Source organism: Protopterus annectens, chromosome 1.part0 (assembly GCF_019279795.1).
Source record: "Protopterus annectens isolate FY-2018-M chromosome 1.part0, PAN1.0, whole genome shotgun sequence".
Lineage (NCBI taxonomy): Eukaryota > Metazoa > Chordata > Ceratodontiformes > Protopteridae > Protopterus > Protopterus annectens.
In genome coordinates this window covers 950,201,092-950,219,473 of record NC_056725.1, presented here as the reverse complement: position 1 = coordinate 950,219,473, position 18,382 = coordinate 950,201,092, and the positions used below count along the sequence as shown (strand labels likewise).

The following is an 18,382-nucleotide window of genomic DNA, read 5'->3' as shown; positions in this document are numbered from 1 at the left end:
GTTATTATTTATTTATTGTACTACACATTTTACGGTTTATTCTTTATTGCACTGCAGTTTCTATTGTTCATTGCACTGCCGTTATCATAATATATCCATACTTACCGCACTCACGGGGCATCCTAGCCAGACACCTGGCATGTGACTGCATGTTGCGAGCCCTCTCAGCTGCAGCTATTGGAAGAGAAACATACCATTATGCATACCACTTTTGCACAGATCCAGCTTGTATTTTAGTAACTTAGTGGCAGAAATACTTACATATGTCTGGGGCATGCCCAGCCCTGCCCTCTTGGACCTAGGTGTCCAAAGTTCCCCTCTTTCTATGCTTCAGGTCATCATAGTGGTGACGTCTTTGCTCACCAGTGCAGGGGATAACAGTAACACTGGTAAGTTCCCTAGCCAGCACATCCCAGGCCTCAGCCTTACATTCTGAGCCCTGGTAATTTCCCTGCAACAGGCTAGGTTCTTAATTGTGTACCAGGAGCCCAACAAACACTCTGAACTACAGCACACCCCATATCTGTGCCCAAAAGTGCCCTGGCATACTTATAGTTAGAAAGACTCCAACAAATGGTGTGTGCAGAATTCCAACCTATTGGCCTTGATATAAGCTGTCAAAAAAGCACTGCATTGTTTAGCATTGCACAAACTAGCTTAGCAGAGCTGAGCATCACAGTAATTTGCACAACCGTGATGTTAGCGAAGTTTAGCAAAGCACAAAAAGTAGTAGCCATTAACAATGTTTAAGCAGTGCTGAGCACCACACAGCTCTTCCAAATGTAACAATTTTTTAAATTAAAAAAAAATTAAATTGCATTTAAAAAAATGGAATGGCTGTTAGGGACTCGAACCCAGGACCTATGAAGCTTTAGGCTGTGACTCTACCCATTTAATTACTGGGATAGTGTGTAAGCTAATATACCTTCACATATACTATTAAGATACCCCTTAGTGTTGCTAAGTGCTGCACCATGCAAAAGGGCATAAACATAACCTGAAATAATTAATTACATCTGTTTCTATGTTTAGATGTCTGGCAGGTATTAGCTGTGTATGTATAAGCATGGCTCACCTCTGCTGTGCTCTGTGCCACACAAATGGACAAAAAAATGGTTGACTTTTTTGAGACCATCACCAAGGCCCTGGATGAGGGAATTTCAGTTTACACAGCTTACTTTGACTTGGGTAAAGCCTTTGACACAATCCCCCTCTTGGGCATCATTGAAAAGTTAACACAACTTGGGGTAAATCCCTATCTCATCAGATGGTTGGCCAACTGGCTCAACCATAGGATCCAAAAGTTCAAAATAGGTGCCTCCACCTCTGGCAGCAGACCTGTCACTAGTGGCGTTCCCCAGGGATCTGTTCTGGGACCCCTATTGTTTGGCATCTACTTTTCAGAGGTCCAGGCAAAAAACAAAAGGCCTGTGGCTGACCATGTTTGTGGATGATTGTAAGCTGGGTGCTGTCACTGACTCCCCAAATGATAACACACTACAAGAGGGACCCACAGCAACAAATGACTGGTGCCAAAGTCATAACCTTAAGTTAAATGCAAAAAAATATATTATTATACCATTTGGCAAAAACATGGACCCTACTGATTACCACATCAACGGCAACCCCCTAAGTACACAACCTGTGGTGAAAGACCTGGATGCACAGGTTGACAACAAACTCACATTCAACCATCATGTAGCGTCAGTGGTCACAAAAGCCTTTTACTTGGTTAATCTCATAAGTAAAGGGATTGCATCCAGGAAAAAAGGTTATTACCTCTCTGTACACCCCCATCATTAGGCCAATAATTGAGTACAACGCCCCATTTGGTATGCACCTCTCCAAACACCTACACCAATTGGAAAGGTCACAGACATACCTCACAAAGATAATCCATGGTCTCCAACACCTATCCTCTGTGGACAGGCTCAAATAACTATCACTGTACTTGGTATTGTACAGACTGCTCAGAGATAATCTGTGTCTCGCCTAAGAGGCAATCTTGGACCCTGCCCTACTAGAGATGCTTCATATCCATAAGTCTAGCGCCTCTCGCATTATCCAATCAAAAGGCCTAAATCTAATATGTAACATTAAAAAAACCTGCTGGAGAGACAGGTTTGTCACCCAGAGGTTGCCCTATCTCTAGAATAGATTTCCCTTACACATCAAACAGAGTACATTGCTGACCCTCTTCATGTGCAACCTTGATGAGTGGATGGGAAACGACAAATTTGTCTCATGGTCTCTGTAACCCTCACTGACAGGTGTGACAGGTGCTGACTGAGGTTTCTTTCCTGAGGATAAACTCTTGGCTAGGCTTGTAAGGGCCCCAGTGCCATTAGACTAGTAACTTCCTGTGATCCTATGATCCTATGATAAAAGAAAAATAAAATAAAATAATAATTAATTACATCTGATTAGAGCAGCTTGCTACTGCTTTACTCCATGCTGACCCACACAAATGGACATTAAAAAAAAATAGAAAATTAAAACACAAAATATTAATTCACAGCACATTTCAACAGTAGCAGGGAATATTACAGGGAGTCTCACTCTGGGCATAACATCTGACTAGAAATTCCTGGACAAACCACAGCCACGGGATAGCCTCTACACTTCTGCCTACATGGATTCAATATCCCTGTTACTATGCTCTCCATTGACAGCATACCATAATTAATATGCATGGCATGCTGTTGACGGGGAACCATGGCTGTGTACACAGGTACATTCCATGTAGGCGCTACACAGAGGCTACATGGATTCTTTTTTAATCCTGGGGCATATCATCCAATATATCTCTAACTTCCTTCCTTATACCCCTAACTTCCATTTACCCCCAAGGTCCTTCCCTATATCTCCAAACCATAAAACTATACCATCTGACCTATATCTCTAAATCAGGCTAAAACTATACCATATTGCATACGCTTATCTTCCACTTCTGTAATTCTTTACCTACTCTCTGCCAAAACACAACTAGCCTTTAATATCATAAATCTAAACCTCACTTCTTTATTACCTTCCCTCTTTTTTCCTCCCCTTCCTTCTCTTTGATTTCCTTTACATGCACCTATGTTTTCATTACTACCAATAAACCTAGTTTGTCTGTCTGAATCCATCCCCAAAATCTAACTTGCTTCACTTTTCTATAAACAGTATATTAATTGAATACTAAAGTATATTGCATACTTACCACTCAATATCTCTACTTAATAATTAACTCATTTTTATTCTATTGTCCTTCCTTTTGAGATTATTCATACTTCTCTACATGTATGTTCTCATAATCAAATTGCTATCATAAAGATTCTTTCATGAACAATATGATGACTCTATCTTGAAGTAAATATCAATGTATGTTTAGAATTCTATATATCAGTGTATGTTTAGAATTGCACACTGTTGCATTTTTTAAATTCTTCCAGAATCTTGATTTGCAGTTTTGAATTTATACAATTTGTTTTTCTCATATATCTGGAGTTACTTGGTATTTAATTTATAATCATTTTGAGCTTTTCTGCACAAGCCTCTTTGCTGAAAATGGGTACTTTAGACTCAGTTGAATTTTCTCAATAAACAAATGTCAATAAATAAATAAAATCAGGACCTCATTGGTTATGCCTTTATAAAACAGATGCCTGGCATGATTGGCCATTTTTTGGTGGCATGGCCCACAGCATGAGAGATTCTTTCAGGAAATTAGTGACCAAACTCATTCTTGAACTTCAACTCCATGAGGAAGGTCACTTTTGTACATAAGTATGGTCTGTGTGTTCCTTAGATGTTTCCTGTGACTGGCCTGTGATTGCCATATATTACTACAGTGTATATATCATGACATGTATTTGTGCATTTAGTGCCTTACTAAGGTCATTTATTGCTTGTAATACTATTGGTGCAGTACCACAGGAATGCATGTACTGCTATTCTTTGCACTATTTGTTGATCTATACCCATGTAGTTTTCCTTGCCCTTGTTATTCATACATGTCTCTCAACAGCAGGTACAAATATGACTCAGTCATTGTCCACGCTGGTGTAAACGACCTGAGACGTACCTCCTTGGACTACATGAAAAGAGACATTGAGGAGCTCTCTGATTATGTAGCCCAGGCAGGTATGACCCTGACCTTGAGCAGTATCCTACCTTCACCAAGAATGATGCCACAATACAGAGATAAGATGATCAGCTTTAACAATTGGCTTAAACACTGGTGTCATTCAAAGGGGATCAAGTATCTGTCTGCCTGGGATGACATGCTGGACAAGCCACGCTGCTTCGCAAGGGACGGCTTGCACCTGTCACCCCTGGGATTCCGGATATTGGCAAAGGCTCTTGCCACCCCCATAGTGCCTTTTTAGGCAAGGCTCAAATTCTAAACCTACCACCCTAGAACACAAAAAGGAAAAAACTAAGGGTAATGCTGCTCAATGCCAGAAGTCTAAATCTCAAAATGCACGCACTCGAGGCCCTTCTCAGTATGGAGAACATCGATGTCTGTGCTGTGACAGAAACCTGGTTCAAGGCTCCTGAGAGCACCCCAGCGCTATCAGGTTTTACCTCATATCATGCTCCGCCCCAAAATCCGGACAATAGCAAGAAAGGAGGGGAGTATCCATATTCATCAAGGACACCCACACCTCAAGACTGGTGGCAACGCATGATGCATTGGAGACCATCCAGGTGCAATTAACCATAGGCAAGACTGCTCTGCAAATTGTAGCATGTTACAGGCCACCCTCACAAACTCAGGAAACTCACATGGCCTTCCTGAAAACACTAGAGGGATAAATGTATCTCCAAACACCATCATACTAGGTGACTTCAATTACCCTAATATAGACTGGGAACACTACTCAAGCCCAAACACCCTAGCCCAAAAGTTCCTGGAATTCATAAACTCAAATGCCATGGAACAACTAGTCACCATCCCCACAAGAGGAGATAACATACTTGATCTCATCATCATGAACATGGGAGCACAATGTTCAACACCGAAGTATACCCCTCACTGGTGAGATCAGATCACAAACTAATCTCGCTGGAGGTCCTCATCCCACCCCACCTGAAATAAAAAGACCACAGTAAAGAACTTCTCAAAAGCCGACTTCACACTTCTAAAGACTAGTGTGGTCTCCTTTCAGGCCCCGAGCCGGCGGAAAACAATACTCAAGCCGCTGAATCACTTACAAACGCCTTCTACCAGCACCTGCAGGACTGCATGGATAAGGCAATCCCAAGCAAAACAAAGACTCTTTGTACCAAAGGCAAGCGTCCAGTCTGGTGGACCCCAGCCATAAACAAACTCTACAACAAAAGGAGGAAGCTACTACAAGATAGAGCAAAATCCTTAAAAGGTAAGACACCCTTGATCACTATAAGTAAAACTAAGAGCTCTCATAAAATCATCCAAAGCAAATTTCGAGAGAAAAATAGCTAAAGACTCAAAAGACAATCATAAGGCCTTCTTTAGCTATGTTAGAAACCTAGGAGGAAACTCCCAGATATGCTCAGAACTAGTTCAAAATGATGTGAAGATTACTGATCCTACAGACATTGCCAACATACTGGCTGACAGGTTCAGTGCAAACTCCCCCCCCCCAAAAGGAGAGATATTTCTACGAAATGAGTGCAGCCCCCGAAAGATCTCCCGCGGCCAAGTGAGAACTGCTCTCTCCAAGGCAAAACACACAGCATCCATGGGACCCGATGGTGTCCCCGGCTGTGTGCTCCACGAACTCAATGAGGAATTAAACCCACAGCTAGGACAGCTGTTTAATCAAAGTCTTACCTCTGGATACGCACTCCAGGAGTGGCGCACTGCAACTGTGGTCCCACTCCGCAACCGCGGGGCCTCCACAGACCGTGGAAATTACCGGCCCATTAGCTTGACAAGCGTTATCTGCAAAGCCATGGAGAGGATCATAATGGACCTCATAAATAAAGACATAGGGAATTTGCAGACTTTGGATCCAACCCAGTTTGGCTTTGTCAAAGGCAGATCATGCCTTTTAAACTTGGTTGACTTTTTCAAACAGTCACCAAAGCCATTGATGAGGGAAAGGCAGTCCATACAGCCTACCTCGATCTGGCTAAGGCCTTCGATACAATACCCCACTCGGTATCATTGAAAACTCATCAGCTTAAATGTTAACCAATACATCACAAGATGGGTTGCAAACTGGCTGAGTGACAGAACCCACAGGGTCAGAGTTGCTGGCGCCATGTCAGACTCAAAGCCTGTCACAAGTGGTGTCCCACAGGGCTCAGTCCTGGGCCCACTCTTGTTTGGCATCTACTTTTCCGGTACAAGCAAACACAGGAGGGTTATGGCTGACAAAGTTTGCAGATGACTGCAAACTGGGCCATAGTAGAAAACACATCTGACACAGATATCCTTCAGAAGGGTCTCACAGAAATGGATAACTGGTGCCAGAGCCACGGCCTAAAGTTAAATGCCAAAAATGCATAGTCATACCCTTCGGGAAAAACAAGGTTACCCCTAGCTACCAAATAGGTGGCAATCCACTGAGCACAGAAGAAGTTATCAGGGACCTGGGGACCCAGGTTGATAGTAGTCTGTCATTCGACACCCATGTAGCTAAAGTAGTTAGGAAGTCCTTCTACATTGCCCACCTTATCATGAAGGGATTCTCATCTAGATCAAGGGAGGTCATAGTCTCCCTTTACTCATCACTCATCAGACCAATGATTGAGTACAATGCCCCATTCGAATGTATCTGACCCGACACTTGCAGCAGCTGGAGAGGCCACAAAAGTTCCTCACCAAAAGGATAAAGGGTCTCAAAAATCTGTCCTATGCTGCCCGACTGAAAGAACTCCAGCTCTATTCAGTCGCCACCGCTTGCTCAGAGGTGACCTTTGCCTAACATACAAGGCCATGTCAAACCCAGATTTGATGAATATGCTTCACCTCAAAAATCTAGATCCATCAGAGCCACAAGGGCGGGAGACTTAAACCTCGACACGGCTATTAATAGGACGTGCTGGAGGGATAGATTCATCACCCAAAGACTCCCTATGCTGTGGAACAAAATCCCGGTACATGTGAGGCAGAGCACCTCGCTGGCCTTGTTCAAGAGAAATCTTGACCAATGGATGGGAGATCGCAGATATACCCCAGGAATTACCTCAGTGTCACTGCTCGACAGAGGCACAGCAAAATAATGGGTATAGTTCCCCATACTAAAGGGGTGGCGTAAGCCACAAAACAATGGGCTAGGCTTATAAATGCCCTCGGGCAGATAGCCTAGTATGAACCTATGAACCTATGAACCTATGCAAATACAACAGTGTCATGTGATATACTTATCTTATGTGCACATAAACACAACAGTGTTACACCACTTGCTGAGCACAATTTGTGTGCAGGTCAAAACATTGCCATGGTGCAGCATTTATGCATTTATGCTCAGGCTTGTTGGCACTGTCATTTACAGTGTGAAGCAAGGTAAAACATGTTTGCATGGCAGCAGATGTGGTTTCCACTGAGGGTACTGTGTTACCATTTATGCATGCATTTCCATGACATCTTTGTTGGGGGCTATCCTGCTTACTTATGGCACTGTCACAACATATCCACTATGGATCATTGCCTGTCAGGAAGTTACACATACCACGCTTATAAAAAGTCCCATAGAAACATATCCCCATATGGGATACTGAGGATGTTTAACATGACAGTAATTATGGAGTGATTATGAATGGTAGATTCTGTGTATATCAGGAAAACAGTCTACTGATTTGCTTCTCAGATGTTTTGGTGAATACTGACAAGCCAATTATTTGCTTACCTCTGTTCTTCACCCATGGATTCTGCTATGTGCATGTGCATTCTTTATATTTTTTCATACTCATGGTTTGTATATCACTGCACTTGGAGACATTGCACATATTTGTGCAGTCAGGTGGTGTATTTATTATATATTAGCTGTGTGTAGTAAGCACAAACATGTCTGTGTCACTAACTCTTCACGAGCTTTACTTGCTCAGTATTACATCACAGATGCACCCACTGTTTGCCTTTTGCATAGTTCACATTCTCTGCAGTCAGGTGAGGTCTACATTATGTACACTTTTCAATCTGTGCATTTGTGTCAACTGTACATGTAACAATGTGTTTTTGACAGAACATAGTATACCACAATCAAGCATGACGCAATCAAATGTTTTCCATGGTGATATCATGGACACTTGTGTCTGTTTCAGGCTGATGTTTATTGTACATGTTCCTTTGTCATCTTTTTTAGTGACATCATACTTGTGTATGTGCCTGTCTTTGGATCGTTCCAACACATGTCCAGGAATGTTGTGCCACTCTTTAACAATTCTGAGAGGCGTTCCTGTGAATTTGCATGCCTTTACATATGTGTAGGTCAGTAATTTTGTTAACAGTAGTGATGTTATGAATAGTGATGTACCTGTGTTTATGATACATTTGCTGCTGTTGATCATTACTGGGTTGTATATAACAGTTACACACATCTTTGCCATACCTTAAGAAGATCACACCCAACATAATTGAGCACTTTGCCCATGTTTCACAATGTGTTATGGCACACATGTATCCATGAAATGTTTGACAGATGCCCATGTGTTTCCCTTATATACACTCTTCCTGTCCTGTATGCAAGCTTGCCAATGGCAGTTATGTGTACATGTGCTGTATAGTGGCTGCCTATATTCCTATATCATCAGTGGTTCACATATGATCCAGCATGTGATGACATATGTTTACATGCAATTGTGATGTGTGACTATATATATTTGATACAGTGGGACATGTTTATAGGTTCATAGTTTCATAGGTTGGTACTAGGCTATCCACCTTAGGGCCTATAAAAGCCAAGCCATAACAATACCCTGGCTATTTCTTTCCACACTATTTACTTCCCTGGACCCCTGTCTGGCAGGGTGACTGACGTGATCCCCAGGGTGAATTTCCTTTCTCTCATCCAATCATCAAGGTTCCTTTTGAAGAGGACCAAAGAGGCACTCTGCTTGACATGTATAGGCAGTGTATTCCAGAGTCTGGGGAGTCTCTGGGTCAGGAACCTATCCCTCCAGCATGTTTTATTTATTGTGATGACAAAGTTTAGATCCCTGGAGCATGTGGCTCTGAGGGATTGGGATTTCTTTATGTGTGGCATGTCCAACAGTTCTGGGTTTGACATGGCCTTGTATGTTAAGCAGAGATTGCCTCTGAGTAGATGATATGCGACAGAGTGTAGTTGGAGTTTTTTTAAGGCGGTCAGCGTAGGGCATCTGCTTTAGGCCTGTGATTCTTTTAGTGAGGTATTTCTGCGGCCTTTCCAGTTGTTGCAGATGTCTTGAGCGGTACATACCAAATGGGGCGTTGTATTTTAAAATGGGTCTAATGAGGGATGAGTACAGTGGAACAATGACCTCCTTTTTTTCTGGATGAAAAGCCCTTAGTGATGAGGTGTGCCATATAGAAAGATTTCCTGACTGTTGTGGCGATGTGGTTATCGAAGGTGAGACCACTGTCCACCTGTGTCCCTAAGTCTCTTATCACACTTTCTGTGTTTAGTGTACTGCCACCTATGTGGTAATTCACGGGTAAATGATTTTTCCCAAAGGGGATAACTATACATTTATTGGCATTGAGCTTGAGCCCATGGCTCTGTCACCAAGCATCTGTTTCTGTAAGGCCCTTTTGTAGAGTATCCACATCATTTGGGGATTCAATAATGGCTCCCAGTTTGCAGTCATCTGCAGACTTTGTTAGCCAAAGTCCCTTATGGTCGGCCTGTACTTCAAAGAAGTAGATGCCTAACAAGAGTGGTCCCAGGACTGAACCCTGAGGTACTACACTTGTCACTTGTCTGGAGCTGCATTTGGAGTCGACTACTTTTACAATGCGAGTTCTGTCAGTAAGCCAGTTGGCAACCCATTGAGTGATGTAGGGATTAATGCCCAGCTTAGTAAGTCTTTCTATGATTCCAGAGTGGGGGATGGTGTCAAAGGCCTTGGTGAGGTCCAGATAGGCTGTGTGGACTGCCTTACCCTCATCCACGGCTCTGGAGACTGATTCAAAGAAGTCAGTCAGGTTCAGGAGACAAGATCGGCCCTTCACAAACCCAAACTGGGTGGGGTCCAGTGTTTGAAGGTTGCCAATGTCTTTATTTATAAGTTCCATGATAATACGTTCCATGGCCATAGTGCCAACTTCACATTACCTACTGCTGTCTTATTAGAGGGTACATGGTAGTTGTGTACATTGCAAGGGTCAATGCCATGCTACTGTTGATGGCATCACTGCACTATGTCTGTGAGGCACATGACCTTGTTTGTCATGAATGCATATATTCATGTATGGCTGCATATACACACCATTCAATATGACACAAAGTGAAGGACTATATGTATCATTCTTTAGGCAGTGTAAGCCTACATCCACATAATACTATGTAGTTACACATTGCTGTAACGTTGCACACGTCACATTTGCTGTAATAGGTCAAGAATGATATACATGTATACCTTTGGTGTATTCAAAAGCATGGACTACTTCATGGCCACAGATAGTCTGTGGGGTTCTTACATTTACATAGTATTTCTTCACACTTCTGTGATCATGCAGCTGTACCTTGTACTTCTGCCTTACCAGAATACTGACAATAACTTCTCACTGCTGCTGACATCTGCTGAGCCAGAAATATGTCACTGGGTCATTAACAAATGTAGCATGTGCTATCTGTGTACATGACCATAGCTGCCCACATATGGCATGTCTGCACTTCTACATATGTTTTGCTGTGCTGGTCTATCCTTTATTGCAAAGTAGTGCTATACATACTATGCCATCAGTCACTCCTGATCCACCATTCAGGTACAAACACAAACTGTTTGGAACACAACAGCAGAACTGGTGTTACAATGGTGCATTATTTTGATACTTTTGGCATGGTTGCCAATATATAGATTATGAATAATTATGTATATAATTATATAAATTGTCTTCATCAGTGTCATCCACTACCCACTTCCTGTGCTGTCTGTGTATTATATATATCAATCACCCTGTCCATTTCTATTGAACCTTAATGTGTTTGTGCTATATTATGTCCTCTGTTTTGTGCTTCTACATGACCTAGCTATCTGGGAACATCTCACTAGTCCCTTTTGTGTCCAAACAGGGTCCAAGTCCCACAAATAAAAATAACCATGTCCATCTGACCCTAGTCTGACCTTACTTTCCCTTCTCCCAGGTACATTATTCTTCTTACCCTTACCACAACTTTTTCTATTACTTCATAATAACGTATTGATGATGAGGTCTAGTACCCCACATCACCATGTTTTTGGTCCTGAGCTGCTTGGAAGACTAAGCAGTACTGCAGTATTCTGGTAGTCCTCCAATTGCAATTCTGTATATACACAATGTACACATATTCACTTACCATTTTATGTGAATAGCTGTCTAACGCTATCTACATGCACTATTTAATGTGTGACTGTATAAAACATCTGTCACAAACACACACTGCTTTATCATATGTCATGCAAACTTGTGCTATATTACATAAACATGGCATTCCCTGTTCAGCTATGCACTTCCTTTATACTGGTACTTTGTGAATACTGATTTCCTTACTTGGATGCTTTCCATTTACACCAGATAGTATAACCTTCTAAGGTGGCATAGAGGTGAGTGCACTCTTTTGGTGGAGTGCACTCACCTATATGCTAATCATGCAGTTAACTTACTTTCTGTATTACACAATTTGGTAGAAGCCTTCTGTTTATCTAAGTACATTCTGCTATTCTGCCCTAATGTTTTGGAACCCAGCCAAAAACTTTCAAAACAGTTATCTTACAGGTGTATGCCATGAAATCTGTCTAAAATGCCATCATACATTTCCATCAGAACAGATATTTTTGTAGTTAGAAGTGACAGTTCATTACAAAGTAACTGCAGGAGGACCATTGCAGAGCTGTAGAGGTACGGATGCGTAGATGCCAAACTGAAAACAAAATCAGTTCAGAATATCAGGATGTGATGAAATAGTAATTTGAAGTGCCCTAGGTACTAATTGTAAAAATAATGTAATTTCCTCAGAAAGCAGCTTGCTGTTTAGGAGTGAGAATGGTCTCTGGTGCAGGGAAGATGCGTATATTGTGCATCTGTATGAAGAAAGCATGGGCCTAAGATAATGATAGACAGTGGTCCTGTAGTGGAAGTGTGATGTGGAAGATACTGTTGAATCAGTTTTATTATTTAGGCAAATCTTTAAAGTAAGTATTTATGGACTGCTGACCATGTACTGTTCAGCAATCCTGAATGTGTTTATTAAATGGTAGATGGTGCTAGGTAGGAAGTATAGCGGGTGGATGGAAATTTTATTTCCTGTATTTCTATGCGCTTGACACTTTTTTTGTGTATGCATTTTATCTATTTTTAATTTGGAACTATATTTGTTGTTTGTTTAGCTTCTTCCCCTTCAGTGGGATTCCAAAGCACTTGGGGTAGCATCACAGACAACCGTAACCATCATGCAATACTACCCCAAATCTATTTTTTTCAGGTCTGCCTCCATTATGAAAGTTTACTTGGGGGGTTGGAGTCTTAAATAGGAGCCAAGACACTACATCATACATAGCTCACGACGAGAATCAGAAATACTCTTTGTAAGTGAATCCCATTACTTATGCATGATGTAATCTGATACTGCATAAGCATGCCACTCAGGCCCAGACAGTCCCTTAATTTGCCAGTCTCCACAGTACTACCTGTATGTCGACAGTGCTAATACATGCATGCAGTTTAAAGGCTGCCATAATGATGGTTGCACATTTGTGGGCTGTTCTACTAGTATACAGTTAAAGGGCATATTGTGAAGCATATTTGTTTTACAGTTAATTTTTTCTTAAGCATAGTTGTTATATTAAAATATATTTGCCTAAACATAAAAGTTGTAGTTTATTGTTTGATTTTTACATATAATCTGATTAAGTCTTACACACAACATGTCTTCAGGAGTGCAATATCTTACTTAGGTTATGGTTTCAGAACTGCATCAATGGTGTTCATTTTCACTGTATGCTGTTCCACCTACAAGACCTACTTGCTGACATGTCTTTGGAGGCAGTAAGCAGCTCCTAGTGATGCATTTACCATGGAAACACAGTGGTCTATGAATTAGTTTAAGTACTAAAGCATTGTGGGTACAGTGTTTCATGATATCATGATAACAATGTCCAGCTCTGAGACAAAAGTCATGGGACTATCCTTATTAACAAAATAAAATGCAAAAAAAAAAAAAAAAAAAAAAAGCATACCTTTTCCTTCCAAAACTGTATAGTTTGGTACTGTATATGATAAATGGTAAAAAGGTTACATCCATCTCCAAAGGTGTTTTACACTTAATTCAGAATGTGACCAATACACTTTAAAATGATTTAAAAATACATCCACCAACTTTAAAATGGTATCTCACTAAACATCAGCACTGTGCATATGTAAGTTTCTCAGCATCCAACTAAGACTGTGCCAGTCTCAGTACAGCCATACCTGGATGCTGCTCCTGGTACTAAGGTATATGCATACCTCTCACCTGTCTTTGATCTTGCCTCATGTTTTTGTCCTCTCTCTCATAACATTTTTGATTTTCTGAAAAGTCCATGAGGACTACAGTCACTCAGTAATGCTATACATCAGAATTTCATAGTAATTATTGTTAAATGCATATTGATGAAAACCTGTTGTATTAGTGTTTAAGTGAAATAAAATAATATTTAAAAATGTCTCTAATCTTGGGCTTTTGCCCCCCTCACTATTTTTGTCTTTGTCCAGAATTCTTGAGCAAAGAATGAAAGGTATTAGGATCACCTCTATGTTCCCTTGTCTTTGTGTGTGCAAACAATTTGAGAGATATGACTTTCCAGAATGTAATCCCTCTAGTTCCAGTGCCATTAGCAGAGCAGTTCCTAATCCAACACAGCCTAAGCACTTAAATGCACCACACTGTTACTTTAACATTTTACATTGGAATTCAACATTAATATAACATTTGTAAGTCATATGTTGTATCATTCCTGAAACTGAGGCTGTGAGATTCCTCATTACTCAATACAGCATAAGGAATCCAAGAGCCCTTGGGATAGCATGCTGCCACAGGCATAAACTGTTTTAGAATCTGACCTCAAGGCTACCAGAATATAAATAGATAATATTGGAATTGCTCCCCCCCCCATTTCATTAGGAGTGTATTGAAATTTTTGAAAGGTTTTGGTAAATGAACTGGATAGACCAGGAATATTATTTTTGTGTGTTTCTATGCATTTATGCAATTGATAGTTCAATATGCATATGCTATGTGCATCATACATTAGAAATGCATCTGCAGCAAGCTTGGAAAAAATTACAGTACAGCTCATGATTTTCCCAGAATGTCCTGATTTTTTCCTCATTCTGTTGGTCTGTTCCTTATAAAATTTGTGGTTTTCTGGAGAAATACTTAAGATTGAAGTCACTAAACAATGGCAGGCATTTGAGTTTCAGACTTCATATCCTTCAGAATGGATGCTAATGCAAAACCTAATCTAGTAAACTTCTAAGCTTATAATAGCAATGTCCATAATATGTCCCTAATTTTCAGCATTTGAACTCCATTACATATAAAACAAAGTTCATCCCTGTCCATATTCAAGTGCAACTTAGATCTATTGATAGAAAACAGAAACTTTACCCCCAGGACTGCCCCCTATACTACTAATGGGCAGAGGCAGCTTGTAAATGCTTTATCCTAGTCATGGGTCCCCTCATATTATATATGGTATGATCCCAGTTATTCTCGTTAGGTAAGACCAATATATAACCCAATGAGATGGGTTATTTTGAGCACAAAAAGGAAAAATGTGTAGGCTTAAAGTGGCCTAGACAGGCAGCTAGCCTATTACTTACCTATGAACCTTTGACCCTATTATTTTTGATTTTGTCCATAGTTCTTGCGTTAAGAAGTTGAGCTGTATTGCAGTCCTGAATATAAACACTAGACACTGGTTTAATGAACAGGCCTGGTTTCAGTTTTAATGTGGTTATAGCCGTGGAGTAGTAACCACAGAGTCTTTTTAAACTTTGTGTTTATGCACTGGGCAGTTTATTTTGGTTTGTTCCAGTTACTGTAAATAAACTACATGTAAAGTTCTTTTCAGCTACAGCCTTGTGCAAAAATAAAGGACGAGGTACCAGTGCAGGACGTTAGAACTGCAGTCACTGTGCTCTTGGCAGCATATACTTCTAAGCTACCTGAATGTTAGTTGGGCTTGGCATCATACAGTGTACTAGCCCAGGGTGCAGTAATACCATAGATGGAAAGGGCAGTATTGTAATGCACGAGTAAAGAAAAAAGTAACTTTTTAGTGGAGAAATAGTAATGTTTTAGTATTATTGACTGCTGATAAAACTGCAGGGTGACTGATATATTCCTGTAGGAAAAGAAATACCACGTCAAAAGCATGAGACTGTCTTATCTTTTTGAAGTATAAATAGTTATAGCATCTACAATGATGCCACTGACATATACTTAGTGTAATAACTGAATCCTCTGCATACAAGCCAGTGAATCTAAACCTTGAACTGTATCTGCATTTGAAAATTATATAGTTATGGCTGGGTTTAGTAGATTCAAAATCCTTCAAGATACATGTGGACTGTTTTTACCAGCTGGCAGACAATATGTGGTCGACACATGTACAAGTCAAGATAATATAGCGGAGACATTTTAATTTTGGCAGTCAAGGGACTTTGTTTTAACTTGCTATTATATTTCCCTAATTTGCGAGTTTTGTGGTTCACTTTACATTGCTGATTAATATTTCTGCAATAAAATACAATAATAGCTGAACTATTTGGAAAGAAGGTTTCTTAAAAGTAAAAAAAAACATGTTATTACAAGAACATCATTTACATGATGCATAAAATCTCATAAGAAATTGCAGTTTTTTCATTTTGGTAGTAGTACATCATGCATTGATACATCATTTAAAATTAAATGGAGTACTGGTGTATGTTTGAAAATCCAGTCATATTTATTTTGCCACACAGATTAGCTGTTCTTCAAAAATTGGAGCATAACTGCATTTGTTATAACCCATTTATATTTTGCCACACAAATTAACCTATTGTTTTATGAGACTACAGTTTTATAAGCAACAACAATGCATGAATGCTTCTTATTTTATTGTGCAGGACATGTCAGTGGTTGAACTCCAATCAGCTCCAATGCTCTGCGGAAGTCAATCTCTTGTGTTCTACTGCCTTTTATTAACTTGAGATTCTTTATGCATCCCTTGAAACGTGTCTTGCTAGTCAGACCAACCTGTTTCGAGTCATCTGTTAAAAAAATACAATTATTATATTTTAAGAAACATTAGGACTTCTGAGTTAATTACTAAATACAGTAATAGCTTTACATTTACACTGTATATGCATACATAAAATTATGAGTATAAGCAAAAATTACCACAATAAGCAGGTTTTTGTGACCTCTGGAACTATGATACATTCGGAACAGAAGTACATTAAACATTGCTTCACTGAAACCAATTATTTCAATGACAGAAAGCTTGCAAATTAGAGTTATTTAAAGGATAGTAAAGGGTGCAGGATCAAAAGGGAAGAAGGAATGGAGCAATTTATGTAATGTTGGAGTGAATGATACTGGTATACTTCATTTTCCTCTCCAGTACTCTGCTCTTTACTTGAACTTTTCCTGTATGATACTTTCTTTCTAGTCGATATTCCTTCTTACACTATCGGTCTGCTCTCCTAATGCTTTAGGTATGCTATCAGTAACTATGCATGAGAGCCATATTGAACTGCACTGCTCAGATCTTATTATTACTGGAGTTGCTATAGTGGCATGGAGTGATAAAGCCCTGACTATGGCCCAGCTGACCTGCATTCAGTTAGCAGCTTAGGCAACTGATGTAGCAGCAGGGAAGGGATGGGAAAGCCCATCCAAGGTGGGATGGCACTCATTGATACAATCCCTAAGGGGAAGCGTGGTCCAATAAGTGGAGTTGCCCTCAGATGTAGTCATCAAGTGTGTGAGGGTGGGGAGAGGGAGTGGGTAGGTCATTCAAAAAAAAATCCCCAGAAAAGAAACACAGATGAGCTGAGCCCCTGGGATACCCACAGGATCCATGACTGGCTCCAGCAAAAAAAAATGGAGAAAGTCTGACAGGATGGATAGTAGTTGGTGGATGTTGGATATTGGGGGTTGGGCCAAAAAAAATGAGGTCTGAGGAGACAGAAAATATTATTATTGTTATTATAAACTCTTCTATGCTATATTTAAATATGGATATCTAAATTAGCATTACACTGCGTGATTTTTTTTGCTAGGTATCATGTTGCATTTTGTATTCATGGAACTTTCCTCCATGAACAACTGCTGAAAAGGGGCACTACCCAGATGGACTATCCCAGTCAATAAATGAATAAATACATTATTAAAAAAAGAAAATGTATATGAATACTGCATGAAAACAATGATAAATATCAGTGTGTTTTTCTTTTCTATTAATGCATGTGTTCCGATGTCATTCCAATTGTGATTTAACACAAATGTTTTAAGAAAAAAGTGCTACACAATGATGTTGGGTGAAGCTTTAAACAGCCATTTGTGTGTTGTTTATGATGTTATTCATCCTGTTTAATAATGTTTTATTCAATACATACAGTATGACATATGCCTTCAGAATCAGTACTACATCTCTTAAGTATAGATATCCAGTCTTCATGAATATGCATGTTCATTGTCATTCCATTGTGTTTGTATTAATTAGCATGATTATTAGTTATGATAACACACCATGGCAGGCTGTGGATGATTCATATTTTACCCATAGTAGAGGCATTGTGTGATCACTAGGGAAAACAATGAGTGATCAAATTGTATTCCCTTACTGGCCATAAGTATCTTAATTATCCCCAATAATAACATATTGTTTTCTATTATAGAACCCTATTGTTAAAAAGAGACATTTTTTTACTTTTGCTCCGCAGTACTATTGCATAATTTAATATCCTTGCTTTATTTCCATCACTGATATGGGAGATGGCATTAGGATATACTGAGCATGGATACATTTTCACAATACATCACAAAGTTGTGGCTTATGCCACTTGTAATGTGGCTGGAGATGCTTATGTGACTGCAGTTACTAGTAAGCATTGAAATGGTACTTTGTAGCCGAAAAGGGCTAGAGGTGTTTTATTTTATTTTATTTTTGTTAGCACTTGATGATTTTTTTTAAATTTTTTTTCTGGGTGATCCCCCTCCACCCCCACTGTGCCTGCCAGTTATTAGCCCCCTTTTATGCC

At 40.0% G+C, this 18,382-nt stretch overlaps 1 protein-coding gene across 13 annotated transcripts in view; it reads right to left on the bottom strand.

The window, feature by feature from the left end:
* Positions 1 to 16,060: 16,060 nt before the first annotated feature.
* Positions 16,061 to 18,382, bottom strand: part of LAMA2 (laminin subunit alpha 2) — a 4,753,606-nt gene continuing 4,751,284 nt past the window's right edge. For all 13 annotated transcript variants that reach the window (XM_044064325.1, XM_044064371.1, XM_044064344.1 and 10 more), the window contains one exon: positions 16,061 to 16,387. In XM_044064325.1, coding sequence (XP_043920260.1) covers positions 16,233 to 16,387 — 155 coding nt within the window. In that variant the 3' untranslated portion in view covers positions 16,061 to 16,232. The remainder of the gene's footprint in view (positions 16,388 to 18,382) is intronic.